Genomic DNA, 21,514 nt, shown 5'->3' on the forward strand with positions numbered 1-21,514 from the left:
GAGCAACAGAATAATTTGGAGAAGAAAAATTCTTTATGACAACCTATCTGCACTCCACCCAGATTTCTTCTTTCTATCACAAATATGTAATGGGAAAAGTTATTCAATTATTTCTATACCAATGAATTGTCAATATGCATAAACCATTTTCTTGCTAAGCTGGCCAGAAAAGGGGGGGCCACTATATTTTGGATGGAGAGAGTGAACTTTCCAAGGCAACACCCATTCTGAGACCTATAAAAGGTTGGCCTTCCTGCCTCGCTGACACCGCGCCCTCCTGAGCTGTTGGTCCCTCCAGCAGCACCATGGCCCTCTCTGTGCGCACCTCTGGGCTGCCTCAGTGGCTGTCCTCCCAGAGTGGTGCCCCGGGCAGAGCCAGGGGCATGTCTGCCTCGAGCATCAGCAGCAGCTATGGGGCCAGTGCCTTTGGCTTCGGAGGCAACTCTGGGGGAGGCGTCTCTGCCACGTCCATGTTCGGTTCCAGTGCTGGCTTCGGTTCTAGCTCTGGCTTTGGTTCCAGTTCTGGCTTTGGTTCCAGTGCTGGCGTCGGGGGCGTCTGCGGAAGCTCCTTTGCAGGAGGACTGGGCGCTGGTTATGGAGGAGCTGGCGGAGGGGGCTTTGGAGGCCTGGGGATGGGATTCGGAGGAGGCTCGGGAGGGGGCTCTCTAGGGATTCTCTCTGGCATCGATGGAGGTCTTATTTCTGGGTCAGAAAAGGAAACCATGAAAAATCTTAACGACAGATTGGCTTCCTATCTGGATAAGGTTCGGGCTCTAGAGGAGGCCAACACTGATCTAGAAACCAAAATTCGAGAATGGTATGAAACGCGAGGCTCTGGGACTGGAGACCCTGGGTCACAGAATGACTACAGTAAATATTATCCGTTGATTGAAGACCTCAGGAATAAGGTAACAAAATGGTCTCTTTCGAGGGGCTCTGGGGATTATTTTTTACTTTACTTTTTTCTATTTCAAGATTTTACAGTGACAAATCACCCAAAACTTAGATGTGTTTCCATTCAACTGTATTTGGAGTAAATTCTCATCTCAAGATATTTGGGCTGTGCTTAGTCACTCAGTCATGTCCAGCTCTTTGCAACCCCAATGGACTGTAGCCCTCCAGGCTCCTCTGTCCGTGGGCATTCTCCAGGCAAGAATACTCGAGTGGGTTGCCATGCCCTCCTCTAGGGGATCTTCCAAACCCAGGGATCGAACCGGGGTCTCCTGCACTGCAGGTGATTCTTTACCATCTGAGCCACCAGGGAAGCTCACGAATACTGGAGTGGGTAGTCTATCCCTTCTCCAGGGGATCTTCCCAATCCAGGAATCGAACTGGGGTCTCCAGCATTGCCGGTGGATTCTTTATAAGCTGAACTTCCAGGGAAGCCCATAGTTTCATTTTATCATTCACCATAAGATGACTGTATTCCCATAACTTTTTCTGTGGGATAGGTATGTTTGTTTCTTAACTTTTAAGTAAGATTCTCCACATATATTCTCTTTTTAAAAGCTGCTTTATACTCTTCATAAAATAGCACTTTAACATCACCTAAAATTTTCCTGCCAAAGATATATTTGCAAAACACTAGTATTTGATGACCTCACTTTGTGTGTCTTCCCCTGTTTTGCCAGATCATTTCTGCCAACATTGCAAATGCCCAGCTCATCTTGCAGATCGACAATGCAAGACTGGCTGCCGATGACTTCAGAATGAAGTGAGTAGAATAAACGACTAATGATACCTGACATGTCCCAGCATTTCTTCTTACTTTCTATTTTCCTTCGTTGATGACAAATATTTCAACCTTCTTCAGTTCACAGGTTCCACACACGTTTTGGTAAATTTACACTGGGCATTCTAGAAAGTATCTAGATTCAAGAGGTTCACATTACACGTCCTTAATTATAAGTTGCTTAAACCCAGGGCTGTGGATTACCATATCTGACATTTGCTATTGACTCATGATGTGCCAAGATAATTCCACCAGCGTCCTAAATCTCAGTCTTCCATGCATCAAAATGAATTAATAATGTTTGTGCCTGAGAGTTAAATAAAATGATCTTTTTCCTGATGACACATACAACTAAAATATTAACCATGAACTTATTTTTATATCCCTTCCTCCTTTCTACACCACCCCCTCCCCTCAGATATAAGGAGGAAAATCCTAAGGTCCTGTTTGCTCCACCAAATTTCCACACAAGATGTTGCCTGAAACCTAGTACAAGTTACTAAAGGAATATCAATGTTTTAAGTTAAATCTTGAGTAAAAGTTAAGCAAGATGACTAAATGATTATTTTATTTTCAACCACTTCTAGGCTTCCATCAGAAACTCCACCTAGAGAGGGGTTGCTACTGTTTATAGCCAGGCCAGCCAGCCAGAAGTGAAGCTGTAAGCCTGGGATGGAGTGCTGCTGGGGTTCACTGTTGATAGAAAAGTACAATTTTTTCACTGCTCTCCAACTAAGCAGTAAATTACCATTTTTTAAAAAAAGGAAAATAAAAAGTTAGAAAAGCAAAAACCACATCATTCATTACACTGCTGCCAGATTTATTTGCAAAGTAGCCCTGAAGATGGCAGGGGCCTTATTCAAATGGGTGTGTGGATTCCCTAGACTGTTTTGCACTTGATTTTCAGATATGAAAACGAGCTGGCCCTATGTCAGAATGTGGAGGCCGACATCAACGGCCTGCGCAGGGTGCTGGATGAGCTGACCCTGGCCAGAGCTGACCTGGAGACACAGATTGAGACCCTAAATGAGGAGCTGGCCTACCTGAAGAAGAACCACGAGGAGGTGAGAGCCAGAAAGGACAGCTCTCTAAGCAGCTTTTTTCTCCCAGGTTCAAAATTATCATTTAAGATGTATAAATATGGAGTTAGAAGAGGTATGCATGATACATTGGACAATCAGAATTTTAATTGTCCTGATTTCATGATTTTAAAAATACAGTTTGGGTGTTTTTGTTTGGCTGGTTGGTTTTTGGTCACACCAAGTGGCATGTGGGATTTCAGTTCCTTGATCAAACCTGTGCCCCTGGAAGCCCAGGACCACCCAGGAAGTTCCAAAAATACAGTATTTTTAAAGTTCAAAAAAAAAAAGTCTGCCAATAATACATACTGTTAAATATGCTAGAGAAACTGGTTATACCCAGTGTAGTACACACACGGAACTCTGGCATACCACAATGTATATCAGTAATTAAGCATAACTCTGGCACAAGACTCCTAAAGAGCTTTCTACTGGAAACCAATGACTAGGGTACAACCAGTGAGCAAACCCAGGGACTGTCTGCAGCCCTGGGTTTGGCAGCTGCGGTTGAAAGCCCCCGGGGCACCAATTCCACCAGGCCTTCCCCATCTTGTGAAGGCCATGGAGCCCCAAGAAGCAGGGCCAGCTCATCCATCAGGCATGGCAGGCACAGCGCCAAGGACCCGCAGTGAGTTTAGGAACCCATCTCAAGCTCTTTCAAAAATCAGAAGAAAACTACTAATGTTTAGATAAAAGATGTTTGAATAGTTTGTATTAAATGGTTTGTGTTTAAACCAACGCAGCCGTAAACGGTAATGTTTCCTATTTTTTTGTGGATGAAGAGGCCCACGAAAGTCACAATGGGCCCCTCTGCCCCTCTCACCCGCTGTCCCCAGGAGCTCCAAAGCTGCCGGGCCGGCGGCCCAGGCCAGGTCAGCGTAGAAATGGACGCTGCCCCCGGAGTGGACCTCACCAGGCTCCTCAACGACATGCGGGCGCAGTATGAAACCATCGCTGAGCAGAACCGGAAGGATGCGGAGGCCTGGTTCATTGAAAAGGTACTGCTAACAAAAACAAAAGGCGTGGATGCGCTTGTATTAAAGGGGAGCAGGGCTGACTCACGTCCCCTCACCCCTCTTTGTTGCGGCAGAGCGGGGAGCTCAGGAAGGAGATCAGCAGCAACACGGAACAGCTTCAGTCCAGCAAGAGCGAGGTCACCGACCTGCGGCGCGCGCTTCAAAACCTGGAGATCGAGCTCCAGTCCCAGCTCGCCATGGTAGGGCGCATGCCAAGAGATGCATTCAAATGAGCAAGACCGACCATTGGCAGCCTTCCGCATTTCGGCCCCCTCCATTGTTACGTCTGTGCTGTTTCTCTCCCACGTGCAGAAAAAATCCCTGGAGGACTCGCTGGCTGAAACCGAGGGCGACTACTGCGGCCAGCTGTCCCAGGTGCAGCAGCTCATCGGCAGCCTGGAGGAGCAGCTGCTGCAGGTGCGCGCCGACGCCGAGCGCCAGAGCGCCGACTACCAGCGGCTGCTGAACGTCAAGGCCCGCCTGGAGCTGGAAATCGAGACCTACCGCCGCCTGCTGGACGGCGAGGCCCAAGGGTAAATAGCTAACTGGGACTGAAAATAACCTCAATGGCTGACCGACAGTGGACACCAGATGCAGTTTAACGGCAACAGAAGCGGGAAGGGTTCTTTAGTTGACAGAAAAGAACACATCTGGTAAAGACATAGGAGTTCCTAGGTGGCTCCGCGGTAAAGAATCGCCTTCAACGCAGGTTCTATTCCTGAGTGGGGAAGATCCCCTGGATGAGGAAATGGCAATCTACTCCAGTATTCTTGCTTGGGAAATCCCATGGACAGAGGAGCCTGGTGTGCTACAATCCATGGGGTCGCAAAGGATCCGACACGAAAGAGTCGGACATGTCTATTATGCCTTAGCTTTATTAAATGCTCTACACTTTGCAAAGTGTTGTCACCATTATCTTCCTGGATAAAAGTTCATAAAATGCTGGGATGAAAAATGGCACCACAGACAGAGGCATACTGCAGACGTGTATTAGAACAATCAGCCAGTAGAGTTCTGACTTTAATGCTAAGAATGACACATCAAATATCAGCCATGCAACCACCTTGAAACTACCCTAGGGAACTTCCCAAAAGTAACAGCAGCCTGGACTTGTGGGAAGAATTCAGGATTGTAAATTGGGAAACCACATCTTCCACTAATTGTCAGTTGGCTTCACTTCAAGAGCCCTTTTTAGGCAGTGTTTAAAAACAAAGGTAGCTGCACAACTGATTACCCTCAGGATGCATCACTCCATCATTCTTAATCAAGAAATTTAGAATACCTTCTCTCATTGGCCATTTTAAAAGCTCAAACAGCAAACTCCTTCTTCCTTCTCATTCCAGAAAGCATCATGTGATATCAACTCCCTTGTTTTCTTTACAGTGACTGTTTGGTGGAAAGTTCATATGTGACAGCCTCCACATCTCAAGCACCATCAACTGATTCCTCTAAAGGTATGCAGATTCCCTAGGAATCATGTAGAACAAGTCAGAATCACATCTATTAATGACCAAGACTGTAAGATCTCATTAAATATAGCAGTGTATATTTAAAGTATATTTGTATTTGGAGCCAAGAAAAAATATTTATGCATTCCTGCAGGTAAATTGAGTAGTCTGCACAGGGTTAAAACTTTCAGCAAGTTCAGCAAGGAAGAGAAAATCTACTCTACAAAGGGGTATTATGAGAATCATAAACACTTTTTAAGTGTTTAAAAAGAAAACCATTTTCATTTGTGCACAAGACAACACTGAATACATTTTATTAAATAAAATGCATTTTGTTTAGAAATGCAAAGGTCACACCTGAAAGTTTAAATTTCATGGACTGTATCAGTCAATGCCTAATTTAGAAGCCTAAGTTAAATAGCAAATGTTAGATGAATATTTGAAGCACTAACTTTTGCTCCCTTTGTTCCATTTTTATCTTTAGACCCTAACAAAGCCCGGAAAATCAAGACAATTGTGCAGGAAGTGGTGAATGGTGAGGTGGTCTCATCCCAAGTTCAGGAAATTGAAGAACTGATGTAAAATTTCACAAGATCTGCCCCATGATTAGTTCCTTAGGAACAAGAAATTTATAAGTAGAAATTATTCCTTTTAGAGTAAGATGATATATCAGTTCAATCTCTGCTTCTGTTTGTTTCATTTTCTTTGGATTCCCTATTCACTTTGAGCCTGTTTTTTTTTGGCCTTCAAAACAAAATTTAATTACAAATCATTGTGGAAATGTGGGTCTTGATAACAAATCAAAATTGCCTTACATCTTTGTGGCCCTGAGGTAGTCCTTTAATAAACTTTCTTCTGGTTACCTAGAACATATGTTTAATCACAGGACCTTAATCGAGTAGTATTGTTTTAATAAAGTTAATTTTAATAAAAGGTGAATGGTAATAATGTGAAATGTGTACCTTCTTGACGCCAACAATAGAGTCAAGGGTGTAGAGAGAGGTTTGTGAAATTCTACTGATGAAGTCGATAAACACTGAGATAAAGATGTTGAGGCTGGAGATTAAGTTAAGAAGATTCTTGGGACTTCCCTGGCAGTCCAGTGGTTGGGACTTTACCTTCCAAGGCAGAGGGTGCAGGTTTGATCCCCGGTCAGGAGCTAAGATCCCTCTTGTCTCATGGCCAAAAATCCAGAACATAACAACAAAAGCAATAATGTAACAAATTCAACAGACTTTAAAAATGGTCCACATCAAAAAAATAAAAGGAGCACTTAATTAGAATAATTAACAACAACAAAAAAGATTCTTATAGTTCCTTTTTACATTAGCCCATCAAGGTTACAAAAAAAAAAATGTATTCTTCACTGCAGGGTATAACATTGTCCTGTTCATTTTCTAGCACCTTCTTTCATTCAGTCAAGAAACTCTTATTGAACCCTCATAGTGTGCCAGACTGGAGACTCAGAGGTATAGTCCTTGCCTGGAGAAGCTCACAATTGAGATTGAGGGCAGAGATAGACATCTACCAGGAATGGTGATATGCTAAGACAGGGTGGATAGAAGATCAAAGGACAACTTGAAGGAAAAAGAAAAATTTGTGACGACTCAACCAAATACTTCATACAGAAACCAACCAGGCAGAGAAGGGAGAACAGGAACAGGGGAAGCATGTATGAAAGGACACAGGGGCATGAACACACATTGCTTTGATTGCCTTTCTCCTATCTGGCACCAGCCAAGGCCCAGGGTGGGGTTTCTACTGGGGTGGGTCAGACCCACGAGTCAATAACAGATGTCATGTTCTTGGCTAGGGCAGAAGGTGGCCAAAGTCTAAGCCTGAGTAGATGGCAATTCAGACTGGTTCAGTCTGAGTTGCCAAATTCAAAACCCTAAAAGGAAAACACGAGCAAGATTTACTGATTAAGAGCCAAATCTCTGAAGCCAGACCGAGTTCAAATTCTGACCTTAATACTTAATAGCAAGTAATTTAACCTCTTGTATGCCTCAGTTTCCTATTCCTATAGTGGAGTGGCTTTGTGAAAATTAAATGAGGTAGAGTACATAAAACAGTAGGAACAGTCCCTGGAACCTAGCAAGTACTCGGTATTTTTGTCCTATGATTGCTTTTTGTGTGTAACCAAAATCCTATGGTGAAACCAGGGGAACTGATGAGCAAGGAGTGTCAGAGGAGCAGAATGGAGAGAAGAGGGTCACACGGGCCTGAAGGAATTCCAGTGTGGGTGCAAAAGCCCACAGAAGGTGAGTTACTTTGTCATTCTCAGCTGACACGCTTCGTATGCAGCTTTCTGGGGTCACACGTTCTTTCAAATTCACTAGTGGTCTTGGATTCTCCATTCTTCTTCCTTTATTATGGATGGCAACTCAACTCTCCAGCCCTCACCTTCCAGAACTAACTCTAGGAGAACTTTACTATTCAGACCCAAAGAGATTATCAAGGTCTTTCCTGCACAAGCTCTATCACCCACAAGTAATACATGAGGTTACTTTCTGGTACTCAAAAGTGGCTGCAAGTAGTTACTGTTTTAAACAACACCTGTTTTCCTTACAACTACATCTGAATTGTGTGAGACTCCAAGGAGAAACGGGTTTTGCACAGGTATAAATCTGGTGATCATTTCTTAGCTATTATCCTCGTTTCTCAGCCTTCTCTTCTTTTGGAAATACTTTCTCCACTGGGCTCCCAAAGGCATCAACTCCCTGGAGGCTTTTTCTCTGACTCTTCTTTGTGACCTCTGAATGTTGACTTAATCCTGCTATCTTCGCTCTCTACTCTTACTCCCTAGGTGATCTCATCTAATCTCATGGCTTTAAAGTAACCATCTGTGGATGGATGTTAACTAGACTCATCACAGTCGCTATTTCCCAATATACATACAAATATTAAATCATTACATTATATACCTAAAACTGTTAATATAATGTTAGATATCAATTATACCTCAGTGAAGTAAACAGATAAGGTAACCACCTATGTTGTTCCTTGTGGTTCCTCCAAGATGGCCCAGGGAGCCTCACCTCCTAGTACACAGGCCCCTGAGCATTGTCCCCTCCCACAATGAATACAGCAGACTTACTGAAGAAGTGACAGTGTATAACTTTTAAGGTTAGGTCACAAAAGCACTTTGTCTGATTTGGTCTCTTGGATTGCTCATTCTGGGGGAAGTTAGCTGCCCTTAAGGTAATACTATGGGGGGGGGGGGGGCACGGAATCTACCTTTAAAAAAAAAAATCAGTGATTTCACAAAGTTTCCCACTAACACACCAACAGTGAACATCTCCTGGAACAGCCAGCAAGTTCAAAAATCATAATCCTATTCAGATAAAATCTTAGAATATCCTATAGTCTTCAATTGGCAAAGGAAGCTTTAGGTTTCTTATTATTCAAATTCTCCTTACTCCACTCTCACTGCCAAGAAATGCAATTAGCACAGAATCCTTATCATGGAAGTCCAGGCATCATTCACTGCACCACATGCCCTAGTTCAACACCACCAGGAAAGGTCCTTTTGGACTCAGCAATTAATGAATTGCAGAAATGAGAGGTCTTTCTTAAAGGGAAACTACTCATAAGAAAAAACCCCAGGTATAGGATCAGAAAACAAAGGCAAGCATATCATTATGATTATTTTAAAATCTAAACTTTTACTAATATAAATTTTAACTTTTATATACGCTTATTGTGTGTGGGGGCTAGAGAAAAGTCTGGAAAATATTGTACATACTAAATTGTTGGAGTGGTTATCTCTTGGAAATTAATCTAGGGGTTTGAAGAATATTTCTTCTTTTGAACATTTTTAAATGTTTAACAAACAGTATGTATAACCCTGATAATTAGAGGGAAACTAATTTAAGTTATCCAGAACAAATGGGTTTGCAAGTAGGTGAGAGTAGAAAGAGAATCATCTAGAAAACAACCATGGATTGCCAAAACAGAAGTCTTTAGGCTTTGTAAGAGTGCCACCTACTGGAATCTCAGGATATGAGATTTTTAAAAATAATCTTGCTTTTTAAGCCACTTGAGATATGCGATATGTCACATGCTAGCAAAGTAATGCTCAAAATTCTCCAAGCAAGCTTTCAACAGTATGTGAACCGAGAACTTCCAGATGTTCAATCTGAATTTAGAAAAGACAGAGGAACCAGAGATCAAATTGCCAACATCCCTTGGATCATTGAAAAAGCAAGAGAGTTCCAGAAAAACATGTACTTCTACTTTATTGATTACACCAAAACCTTTGACTGTGTGGATCACAACAAACTGGGGAAAATTCTTAAAGAGATGGAAATACCAGACCACCTTACTCGCCTCCTGAGAAATCTGTATGCAGGTCAAGAAGCAACAGTTAGAACCAGACATGGAACAATGGACCAGTTCCAAATTGGGAAAGAAATACATCAAGGCTGTATATTGTCACCCTGCTTATTTAACTTATATGCAGAGTACACCATGAGAAATGCCAGGCTGGGTGAAGCACAAGCTGGAATCAAGATTTCCGGGAGAAATATCAATAACCTCAGATATGCAGATGACATCACCCTTGCAGCAGAAAGCAAGAGGAACTGAAGAACCTCCTGATGAGGATGATAGAAGAGAGCGAAAAAGTTAGCTTAAAACTCAACATTCAAAAAGCTAAGATCATGGCATCCAGTCCCATCACTTCATGGCAAATAGATGGGGAAACAGTGACAGACTTTATTTTTGGGGGCTCCAAAATCACTGCTGATGGTGACTGCAGCCTTGAAATTAAAAGACACTCACTCCGTGGAAGAAAAGCTATTACCAACCTAGATATCATATTAAAAAGTAGAAACATTACTTTGCTGACAAAGGTCCATCTAGTCAAAGCTATGGTTTTTCCAGTAGTCACGTATGGATGTGAGAATTGGACCATAAAGAAAGCTGAGTGCCAAAGAATTGATTATTTTGAACTGTGGTGTTGGAAAAGACTCTTGAGAGTCCCTTGGACTGCAAGGAGATCAAATCAGTCAATCCCAAAGGAAATCAGTCCTGAATATTCATTGGAGGGACTGATGCTGAAGCTGAAACTCCAATACTTTGGCCACCTGATGCAAAAAACTGACTCACTGGAAATGACCCTGATGCTGGGAAAGAATGAAGGCAGGAGGAAAAGGGGACAGAGGATGAGATGTTTGGATGGCACCACCGACTCAATAAACATGAGTTTGAGCAAGTTCCAGGAGTTGGTGATGGACACGGAAGCCTGTTGTGCTGCAGTCCATGAGGTCTCAAAGAGTCGGACATGACTGAGTGACTGAACTGACTGACTGAGATATGTTGAATACTACAAAATAGGTTTGGAATTTGTTTGCTTAAGAAAGCGAGAGAGAAGAGAAGGAAAAAAGTAAGTCTGTTTAAAATTATCAACTTAATAAATTAAAGCTTTCTTATTTAAATAAGTGGTATTAGTTTTCAAAAAGTCTATCGGTAAGGAGGCAAATTCTATAAGGCATAAAGTAAAAAAGGAAAGCTAGTCATTATTTACAGGGTAGAGAACCAAACAGCCAGTCTGAACTACTCAGTTTTTTAAAAATATATCCAAACATCAAATTAAAACCTATATTCATATACTTAAGTAAAAGACTTTTTAATGAGGTAGTAAATGTTTCTTAAATCTTGGTACTGGATCTAAGATTAAAATACCATTGCTTAATATTAGTATCATAAATTCAACATCAAACGAAAAACCATTATTAAATATATTCTCTCCATCACTATTTTTAATAAAAGCTATGGCTGCAACATTCAGCAACATATTTATAAAAGGACTTTTTATGATCAGCATTCACAGTTGAAAAAGAATCACCTGGTGAATGCATAACTTATGGTACATACATATAATAGAATACAACTTACCCATAGATACGAATGGACACAAAAACACCATAGCTGAATTTTAAGACTGTCATACTGAACAAAAGAAGCTAGACACAATACATACCATATGATTCCATTTATATGACATTCTAGGGGGAAAAATAACTAATCTACAGTGACATAGAACGGATCCTGGTGGTGGTTTACTGGTTAAGTCTCCATGTTTCCACTGCAGGGGGCATGGTTTCAATCCCTGGTCAGTCAGGGAAGTAAGATCCTTCATACCGTGTGGCAAAAAGAAAAAAAAAACAGATCAGTGGTTGCCAGGGCTGAAAAGGGTGATGGAGTGAAGATTAACTGGTTAACTAGGAAGGGTCACAAGAGAACATTTAAGACTAATGGAAATGTTCTGTATCTTGATTATGAAAATGGTATATCTATTTGTCAAAAATCTTCAAACAGTACACATAAAGTGGGTACATTTTATTGTATGTAAATCATATTTCAAAGCTGATGTTTAAACAACAGTAGTAATTAAATAGTCTGTCTTCATGACAATGCTGTGTTGAAAGCACCATGTAGGATAATCGATGATGTACTAGGGCAGGCTTGTACCTGCTCTTAAGTGCTGATCAATAAATATTCAGCAATTTCACAAGCTGGTTATTAAACCATTGGATCCAATTCCTGGGTCAGGAAGATCCCCTTCAGAAGGAAATGGCAGTATTCTTGCCTGGGAAATCCCATCAACAGAGGAGCCTGGCAGGCTAGAGTCCATGGGTTTGAAAAAGAGTCAGACACGACTTGGCGACTAAACAGCAACAACCTGAAATTGGTCATAGTGGGAATATCTACACTATGGGCCTTGGGCTCTACTTATGTATTCTGCTGGAGAGCTGGCTTAAACCTGCTCACCATTGAGTACAATCATTAAGAACACAGATGCAGAAGCTGACGCCTGGGTTTGTGCTCCAGCTCTGCTACTTTTCAGTGGTCTTAGTTACCCTTCTGGTCTTCAGTTCTTCGGTCTGTAAAAATCAAGGCAATAATAGTATCATGACTGTTATGAGGATTCAGTGAGTTAATTCTCATTCCACAGAATAAGCATTGACTGTAACTGTTGTTATCATAGAAAGAAGAAACAAAGTCACTCTGTAACTAAAGAAATTAATTTACAGATTTTCTTTCTGACCACAAGACTTATTCATTCTTCTCCTCTTCATGCTAACTCCCAAACAATTTCAATCTCAAAAAAGAAATGTCCAATTTTCTCTTTCACCTGAAGTATTTCTCCTTAGCTGATTGCTAAAACGTCAAATTTTCTAACAGGACATATTGGTGTAATAATATTTATCCTCACTACATCACAAGCTGTTGTGAGCATCAAAAAGACCAATTTCTGTGAAAGAGCATTGTAAGCTGCAAATCATGTCAGAATTGTAAGACACTAATTTTAACACGGCTGCTCAGATTGAACAGAAGGGTTCTACACGTAGAGGACACAGAAAAGAGGCTGAGGAAAACCTTAGGACTCCAGGGGATTGTCACAATTTTCAGGTTTTTTTTTTCCTTTAACATGCATGGTATAACTTTTAGAAAATCCTGAGAAAATGCAATGCTTTACACATATACCATAGAATGCAAATTTCAGAGTAAATATGTAAACTCTATAGAATGAAAACATAGGGCCACCAGCCTTTTTACACTCTGATCTTCCATTTCTACACTCTGATCTTCCTTCAAATTCAATTACCTGTGAATTTTCAGTTGCTGAAAGATGCTATTGCTTATGTTTCACAATGCATATATTCTTAAAGAAATGCAATTTTTTCAAAATCATGGAAATAGACTTTAGGAGGAGACTTGTAAATTAAAAAGTCCACACAAAGGTAGGGGATCTACCAGAAGCTGGATGGTATTTCAGGCTTCCTTCAGTGAGTCATTATTTTACTCAAAACAGGTTACTCAACTTGAGATGATTCACCTTCTAGAAAAGACAAAAAGAATAGCACGTATAATCACATTAGCCCAGCATTTGGAATTCTCAGGAAAAACACTGTAAACACAGGGTATTATGAACTTGACTGGTCAGAATATATTCATTTTAGTTATCCTCTTGTAAATCACTTCCTAAAATTACATATACATGAAGTTTCTACTGAGGAAAGTATATCCATTTTGAAATATTTCATTTACTTGAAAATATCATGCGATTTTTAAAAATTGCTTAAGGTTGTAAAGAACCTGCCTGCTAACGCAGGAGACACAAGAGACGAGGGTTGGATCCCTGGGTCAGGAAGATCTCTTGCATATAGGGAAAGGCAACCCACTCCAGTATTCTTGGCTGGAAAATTCCATGGATGGAAGAGCCTGACTACAGTCCATGAGGCTGCAAAGGGTCAGACACGACTAAACACACACACACACACACACACACCCAGTTGAAGTATAATATTTATTTTTTAAAATGTTTAGTTTAAAAACATTTAAACTAAATGTTTAAATGAGGCATCCTGTATTAATTTGTGTATTTATTCATTCAATAAATATTTATTTAGCACCAATTATAGGTAAGTCTTTACATAATCTAGTGACAATAATCTCGGTTTTTATAAACTAAAGGTAAATGCATGATAAGGTTTCATACATTATTTTTCTTTGCTGCATAGGCATAAATGGAATAAAGTGAGTCATCACCATTTTTAATTGGCAGAATCGACATTGCTCCACATGTGGTACATGCTGATTATTTTTTAAAAGTGTGAGAGACTTAATTAACTCTTCCTAGAAGATATGACACCTCCTCATTCATTTTATGGGTTTGTTAAGTTAAACAGATATTTTGAGGGCATATTTTAAAACTATGATACTCTTAAATATTTAATTACATTTTATATTACATGTTTCATTATGTAAAAGTAACTCCAAGGTACTTTAAGTTATTTTTATCCAACACTCATTTTAAACAGCCTTATGTGCTGGTTCTGAATAGAGCAATTTTGATGTCTAACTTCTCTATCTTACCCAATAAATGACTGAGTAGGCTTAAGATAAATTTTCATCATTATTTAAAAAACAAACATATACAATCACCATCTAATCAAGAGATAATCCTGAAACAAAAAGCACAGATTTAGATCCATACTAATACAGAGTTCATTGGACAGTGGTGTTAGAGATAAAACAGAACAATAAAGTTTGGTTTTCCTGTTTCATGAGTCAGAGGCTGAAGGGAAGGAAAAGTCCCCCAAGGGGTGACATGAAGGTGGGAGAATTTGACTCAGTTCCCCACTGAAGCCTGCAGTGGAATCTCTCCCTCTCCTACGTGACTCTGGCAGGTGTTTTTACAGCTTGTAGAGTTGGAATGAGCAAGGATACCTGAATGTTAACCAGTGGGAAGATGAGAACAGCTCTAGGGGAAGGTAGGTCTCAGTAGGGAGAAGCCAATGAACATGTACTCATCATTATCAGCATTATCTGTCACCTCCAGGATACACAGCAAATAGAAGATGATCTGAGGAGTTAAAGGAAAATACAATATTGAAACTCCCATGATACAAACCTCGAGCAACAGGTTCCACAATGATTTCTTGATTAGCTGCACTTTCCAACCAATGGGACCCTGAAAACTTAAATCATGCAAAACTCCATCCCCAAAATGGGTAATATGCATCACAAGACACTTGCTAGATACACAAATATCCTGCCATCTTATAGTATCATTATAATTTATCTCCATTTAGGATGTTTGGGGTCACTTAATTTATGTTTGTTTTGGTAAGAAAAATCACCAAATAGGAAAGAACTATTTCAACAAACTTTTGCATCTCAAATGGAACTTTCGCTAAATAATTCAAGTAAAGTTATCCCACCATCAACATTGGTCTAAAAATCCTTCAACTGCAGCTTTTCCACTGGGTCAAGTTCCATGTCTCCTGAATCCATCACTTTATTCATTCATTCATTCAACAAGTAAATACAGAGCATAGAAAACAGGCTGAGGAAAACTTCAGGGCTCCTGGGGATTATCATTCATAATCTTAGGCGTCTGTTTGTTTTGTTGTTGTTGTTATTGTTGTTGTTGTTTTTCTGCTGAGCATAGAATAACTTTTAGAAAAATCCTGTGTAAATGCAATGCTTTGCACACATACAACAGATTGCAAAATACAGAATAAATATACAACACTTACAAAATGCAAACATCGGATCATCAATGCACAGAGAATAAGTTGTTGCCATTACATAGGTGGCATTAAAAGGATGCTCTGAATATATTTAATTTGAATCTATTGATTTTGGTTACTTTATTTTTTTAAATGCATGAGTCACATGGATATATCCCACTTATTGCACTCTCCTTAAAGGAATCATGTTGTCAGAGGCCAAAACACCATTAAGAAATTGCTTGCATCAGTCCCCTAAAGGGAATCATAATCCAGCCACCATAAACTCCAGAGCTAAAGTGATAATTATCAGAACGAGGAAAGCTCTTCTCATAGTCTCTGGGAACCCAAGTAAAGTCTCAGAATAAAAAGTCACATTAAAAAAATGTTTTAATGTCGTTTGCCTTTTACTGGAAATTGAATGGATTCTATTAATATTTTCAGAAAACTTTAAAGATACTTGACACTCAGTGGAGACATAAATTTTTTATCTAAAATATACAACTCCTAACTTGGCAATTTCATAAGACATATTGATACAGATCATATTGCTCAATACATTGCTTCTGATGACTCAGTAGAAAGTTGCCTTCAGTTTCAATGAGCAGTCTTTTAATTCATGACTTTTTAAGCAAACTAATCTGAGGACATTTTCCCATCTGTCTAAAGAGCACTAGGAGTTGTTTTCACAAAATAGTTACTTGATTTCTACGAAGTCTTTATAAGAAAAAAAAATATGTATCCATTAACATTCATATGTAGAAGCAACCTCAGAAACCCCTTAGTAATCATGAGACTGTGATGTGTACATAGGAAATCCACAAACTATGGATACAAACTAGAACTGAATTCTCTTGAAGAAACTTATAGAAGACTGGTTTTCCATGAAAAAAATATTGAGTCTAAAATTTTAAAACTCCTGGCAATCAAAACCAAAATAGAACTTGTTCTCCCTTAGTTAATCAAGGTGTTCTACCTAAAATAGACTTTTCTCTCAATCAAACTAACATTTATTGGACATTATGGAAGTCAGTCAGTCAGTTCAGTCACTCAGTCGTGTCCGACTCTTTGCGACCCCATGAATCGCAGCACACCAGGCCTCCCTGTCTGTCACCAACTCCCGAGTTTATTCAAACTCATGTCTATCGAGTCAGTGATGCCATCCAGCCATCTCATCCTCTGTCGTCCCCTTCTCCTCCTGCCCCCAATCCCTCCCAGCATCAGGGTCTTTTCCAATGAGTCAACTCTTCGCATGAGGTGGCCAAAGTACTGGAGTTTCAGCTTCAGCATCAGTCCTTCCAATGAACACCCAAGACTTATCTCCTTTGGGATGGACTGGTTGGATCTCCTTGCAGTCCAAGGGACTCGCAAGAGTCTTCTCCAACAACATAGTTCAAAAGCATCAATTTTTCGGTGCTCAGCTTTCTTCACAGTCCAACTCTTACATCCATACATGACTACTGGAGAAACCACAGCCTTGACTAGACGGACCCTTGTTGACAAAGTAATGTCTCTGCTTTTTAATATTCTATTTAGGTTGGTCATAACTTTCCTTCCAAGGAGTAAGCATCTTTTAATTTCATGGCTGCAATCACCAACTGCAGTGATTTTGGAGCCCAAAAAAATAAAGTCAGCCACTGCTTCCACTGTTTTCCGATCTATTCCCCATGAAGTGATGGGACCAGATGCCATGATCTTAGTTTTCTGAATGTTGAGCTTTAAGCCAACTTTTCCACCCTCCTTCTTCACTTTCATCAAGAGGCTTTTTAGTGCCTCTTCACTTTCTGCCATAAGGGTGGTGTCATCTGCATATCTGAGGTTATTGATATTTCTCCCAGCAATCTTGATTCCAGCTTGTGCTTCTTCCAGCCCAGCATTTCTCATGATGTACTCTGCATATAAGTTAAATAAGCGGGGTGACAATATACAGCCTTGACGTACTCCTTTTCCTATTTGGAACCAGTCTGTTGGTCCATGTCCAGTTCTAACTGTTGCTTCCTGACCTGCATATAGGTTTCTCAAGAGGTGGGTCAGGTGGTCTGGTATTCCCATCTCTTTCAAAATTTTCCACAATTTATTGTGATCCACACAGTCAAAGGCTTTGGCATAGTCAATAAAGCAGAAATAGATGTTTTTCTGGAATTCTCTTGCTTTTTCGATGATCTAGCAGATGTTGACAATATGATCTCTGGTTCCTCTGCCTTTTCTAAAACCAGCTTGAACATCCGGAAGTTCATGGTTCACGTACTGCTGAAGCCTGGCTTGGAGAATTTTGAGAATTACTTTACTAGCGTGTGAGATGAGTGCAATTGTGTGGTAGTCTGAACATTCTTCGGGATTGCCTTTCTTTGGTATTGGAATGAAAACTGATCTTTTCCAGTCCTCTGGCCACTGCTGAGTTTTCCAAATTTGCTGGTGTATTGAGTGCAGCACTTTCACAGCATCATCTTTCAGGATTTGAAATAGCTCAACTGGAATTCCATCACCTCCACTAGCTTTGTTCGTAGTGATGCTTTCTAAGGCCCACCTGACTTCACATTCCAGGATGTCTGGCTCTAGGTGAGTGATCACACCATCGTGATTATCTGGGTCGTGAAGATCTTTTTTGTACCGTTCTTCTGTGTATTCTTGCCACCTCTTCTTAATATCTTCTGCTTCTGTTAGATCCCTACCATTTCTGTCCTTTACCGAACCCATCTTTGCATGAAATGTTCCCTTGGTATCTCTAATTATCTTGAAGAGATTTCTAGTCTTTCCCATTCTGTTGTTTTCCTCTATTTCTTTGCATTGATCGCTGAGGAAATCTTTCTTATCTCTCCTTGCTATTCTTTAGAACTCTGCATTCAAATAGGAATACCTTTCCTTTTCTCCTTTGCTTTTCACTTCTCTTCTTTTCACAGCTATTTGTAAGGCCTCCTCAGACAACCATTTTGCCTTTTTGCATTTCTTTTCCATGGGGATGGTCTTGATCCCTGTCTCCTGTACAATGTCACAAACCTCTGTCCATAGTTCATCAGGCACTCTATCAGATCTAGTCCCTTAAATCTATTTCTCACTTCCACTGTATAGTCATAAGGGATTTTATTTAGGTCATACCTGAATGGTCCAGTAGTTTTCCCTACTTTCTTCAATTTCAGTCTGAATTTGGCAATAAGGAGTTCATGATCTGATCCACAGTCAGCTCCCAGTCTTGTGAGCAAACATAGACATACATGCAAATAACCTTACCTTGAGGTATAAAGAGACTTGGTTATGAGAGAAAGTGCAGATGAGGGATCAGAGAAGTTTGGAATAGGGAAAGAATACACAGGGCTGGGGCACGAGGACTAAGGCCACTCTTTTGGTAAAAGAAACATTTGAGCAGAGCCTAGATGAGTATATAAAATCTGTGTGTGGTTTTAACTGGAAGTGGGTTGGCAGGAACAGGTTGCTATGCTTTCTCACAAGACTAAGTGATCTTCTGAGAACCCATGTTCTTTGACCATGGTGATCTGAATTTTATTTTTAAAAGAGTTGTGTGTGTCTCAAGGCAAGAATACTGAAGTGGTTTGCCATTCCCTTCTCCAGTGGACCACATTTTTTCAGAACTCTCCACCATGACCGGTTCTTCATCTTGGGTGGTCCTACACGGCATGGCTCATAGTTTCATTGAGTTAGACAAGGCTGTGGTCCATGTGATCAGATTGGTTACTTTTCTAACCAGTTTTCATATTGTGGTTTTCAGTCTGTCTGCCCTATGATGGAGAAGGATAAGAGGCTTACAGAAGCTTCCTGATGGGAGAGACTGTTGAGAGTCCCTTGGACTGCAAGGAGATCCAACCAGTCCATCCTAAAATAAATCAGTCCTGAATATTCATTGGAAGGGCTGATGTTGAAGCTGAAACTCCCAATACTTTGGCCACCTGATGCGAATAACTGACTCATTTGAAAAGACCCTGATGCTGGGAAAGCTTGAAGGCAGGAGGAGAAGGGGACAACCAAAGATAAGATGACTGGATGGCATCACTGACTCAAGGGACATGAGTTTGAGTAAACTCCAGGAGTTGGTGATGGACAGGGAGGCCTGGTGTGCTGCAGTTCACGGGGTCACAAAGAGTCAGACAAGACTGAGCAACTGAACTGACTGACTGACTGTGTGTGTCTGATTCCTCTTCAAAGGCGGGACCATGTATTGTTGGTCATCTAGAAATAAATACCCAGCACTGAGGCAGGGTCTGGCAAAATGTAGGTATGCCAAATACATGTTGATTGAAGTAATGCTTAGAAACATCATACTCAGTTTACACAATGTCAAAATAATTAAAAAATTTGGGAGAAAGTATTGGATAAATTTCAACTAAAACTATTCATCAAAGGAGAATTCCCTGGTGTCCCAGTGGTTAGGACTCTGTGCTTCTACTGCAGAGGACACAGGGTTTGATCCCTGGTTGGGAAATTAATTTCTTGCATAACCTATTAATCAAGTCCATCATTTGGCACATTTTAAAATAAAAACATAGGATGACTGAATGTTTCATTGGCACCAATTATGCTGTCACATCAGTATGGCTCTAGTTCATGAGTCTCTCAAAATTCTCTAAGCTGGAAATAATCGTGTATTTGAATTACTACACAACAGCAAGTGAGGACACAGGAAAACCAAAAAAAAAACAATACTGCAAAGTACCCACTGATTGATCTTTGTTAGGAAGAATGTCCTCCTCAGCACTTAACAGTTGAACAACCTAGAGAAAAAAATACGTATTGTCAGGAAAAGTTGCTTAGAGGGAAATAAAAATCCAATGTGCATTGTTAGATTTTGCAATAGCCCATTTTGTAATATAAAATGTAATTTTAATTGAAGGAGGAAGATAATTACAGTTTAGGAACCAACTAGTTAGTCAACACCACAATCAGAAATATCTAAGGGACAAGCCTTGGTCCCACACCCAAGAAAAGGGGGTGAACCCAAAAAGTGAGTAAAATGAGCTTCCATTAAAATGTGTTCAAGGCACTTGAGCCATTCTGAAAGCCCTGAAACCACGAGGAGGAGAATTTTGTTACTACTGATTAGTTATTAGTTATTAAGTTTAAATAATTTCTATAGATTTAACAGAAATCTAAATTTATAGATTTAAAATAAGAAATTCTGCACTGTATTCTATATATATATATATATATTTTCCTGGAACTAATGCTAGAGATAGAAAAAAAACAAAAAGGCCAGATAAATCCTGCAAATTTGGAAGTGATCCAAGTTATGGCAACCTAGAGATAATGGAAGTGTCATTTAGGAAGAATTGAATGGACTGGTAACCCTATAGCTTAGAAAGGAAAATATTTTAAAAGAGTTGAGTATTCCTCTTCAAATATCAAAAAGACTCCAAAGCTAAGTTTTATGTGGCAAAGCAAGTTATATTGTGTGGCAGATTTCCATTCAATATAAAGACAGACTTTTAAGTAATTGAAGTGAAGTGAAGTGAAGTGAAGTCGCTCAGTCGAGTCCAACTCTTCACGACCCCGTGGACTGTAGCCCACCAGGCTCCTCCATCCATAGGATTCTCCAGGCAAGAATACTGGAGTGGGTTGCCATTTTCCTCTCCAGGGGATTTTCCCAAACCAGGGATCAAACCCAGGTCTCCTGCATTGTGGGCAGATGCTTTAACCTCTGAGCCACCAGGGAAGCCCAAGTCGCTCAGTCGTGTCCGACTCTTTGCGACCCCATGGACTGTAGCCTACCAGGCTCCTCCCTCCATGGGATTCTCCAGGCAAGAATACTGGAGTGGATTGCCATTTCCTTCTCCAGGGGATCTTCCCGACTCAGGGATCTAATCCAGGTCTCCTGAATTGCAGGCAGACACTTTAACCTCTGAGCCATAAGCAATTAGAGCAGATCAAAATTGAATATCTTGTGAAACAATGAGCGTCACTTCACTAGAAATATTCAAGTAGAGACTGGAGAGATCTGATAAGGTAGTTCTGATGAGGTAGCTCATTGTTGAATATTTTAAACAAGAGAAGCAAGAAGGGAGCTAACATTTGTGAGGATCTCATTTGCAATCACTTTTTATGTGCTATCTGAATTGGTAGTCTCAAACTTAGGAAATGGATATGACTTCTCATATGAAGATACTAAGGCTTAACTTGCTACATTCCCAGTAAGAGGAAGAGCTAGGATTTAAAACCTGGGGATGACTTCAAAGAGGCAGAGGAGCCAAAGGTCAAATTGCCAACATTA

The 21,514-nt window shown here is 40.3% G+C and overlaps 1 protein-coding gene and 1 long non-coding RNA gene across 8 annotated transcripts in view; one reads left to right on the forward strand and one right to left on the reverse strand.

The window, feature by feature from the left end:
* The first annotated feature begins 290 nt into the window (after positions 1-290).
* KRT12 (keratin 12) lies at positions 291-6,089 on the forward strand. 3 transcript variants are annotated; one of them, XM_065909060.1, is made up of 9 exons: positions 306-519; positions 577-908; positions 1,632-1,714; positions 2,640-2,796; positions 3,648-3,809; positions 3,902-4,027; positions 4,140-4,360; positions 5,211-5,281; positions 5,760-6,089. In XM_065909060.1, the coding sequence occupies exons 1-9, from the start codon at positions 306-308 to the stop codon at positions 5,855-5,857; spliced, it is 1,464 nt and encodes a 487-aa protein (XP_065765132.1). In that variant the 3' UTR covers positions 5,858-6,089. The 3 variants fall into 3 exon arrangements, with proteins under 3 accessions (XP_065765134.1, XP_065765132.1, XP_065765133.1); XM_065909062.1 differs by having other exon boundaries at positions 291-908; XM_065909061.1 differs by lacking the exon at positions 5,211-5,281 and adding an exon at positions 4,409-4,449 and having other exon boundaries at positions 384-908.
* Positions 6,090-10,611: 4,522 nt separating this feature from the next.
* Positions 10,612-21,514, reverse strand: part of LOC136150231 (uncharacterized) — a 37,632-nt gene continuing 26,729 nt past the window's right edge. For 4 of the 5 annotated variants that reach the window (XR_010659757.1, XR_010659761.1, XR_010659760.1 and 1 more), the window contains 3 exons: positions 19,968-20,021; positions 14,513-14,648; positions 10,612-13,121 (listed from right to left, as the gene is read on the reverse strand). This is a non-coding gene — a long non-coding RNA (uncharacterized lncRNA). The remainder of the gene's footprint in view (positions 13,122-14,512; positions 14,649-19,967; positions 20,022-21,514) is intronic. The other variant, XR_010659758.1, reaches the window with a different exon arrangement.

The sequence above is a fragment of the Muntiacus reevesi genome, chromosome 18, assembly GCF_963930625.1.
Source record: "Muntiacus reevesi chromosome 18, mMunRee1.1, whole genome shotgun sequence".
Classification (NCBI taxonomy): Eukaryota; Metazoa; Chordata; class Mammalia; order Artiodactyla; family Cervidae; genus Muntiacus; species Muntiacus reevesi.

What these genes read in the sequence shown, in the direction of transcription:
- KRT12 (XM_065909062.1), top strand. Translation starts at nt 306, where the DNA reads ATGGCCCTCTCTGTGCGCACCTCTGGGCTGCCTCAGTGGCTGTCCTCC. An exon ending in TGAAGAAGAACCACGAGGAG is followed by an intron (nt 2,797 to 3,647) that starts GTGAGAGCCAGA and finishes CGCTGTCCCCAG; the next exon opens with GAGCTCCAAAGCTGCCGGGC. An exon ending in ATCAACTGATTCCTCTAAAG is followed by an intron (nt 5,282 to 5,759) that starts GTATGCAGATTC and finishes TTTTATCTTTAG; the next exon opens with ACCCTAACAAAGCCCGGAAA.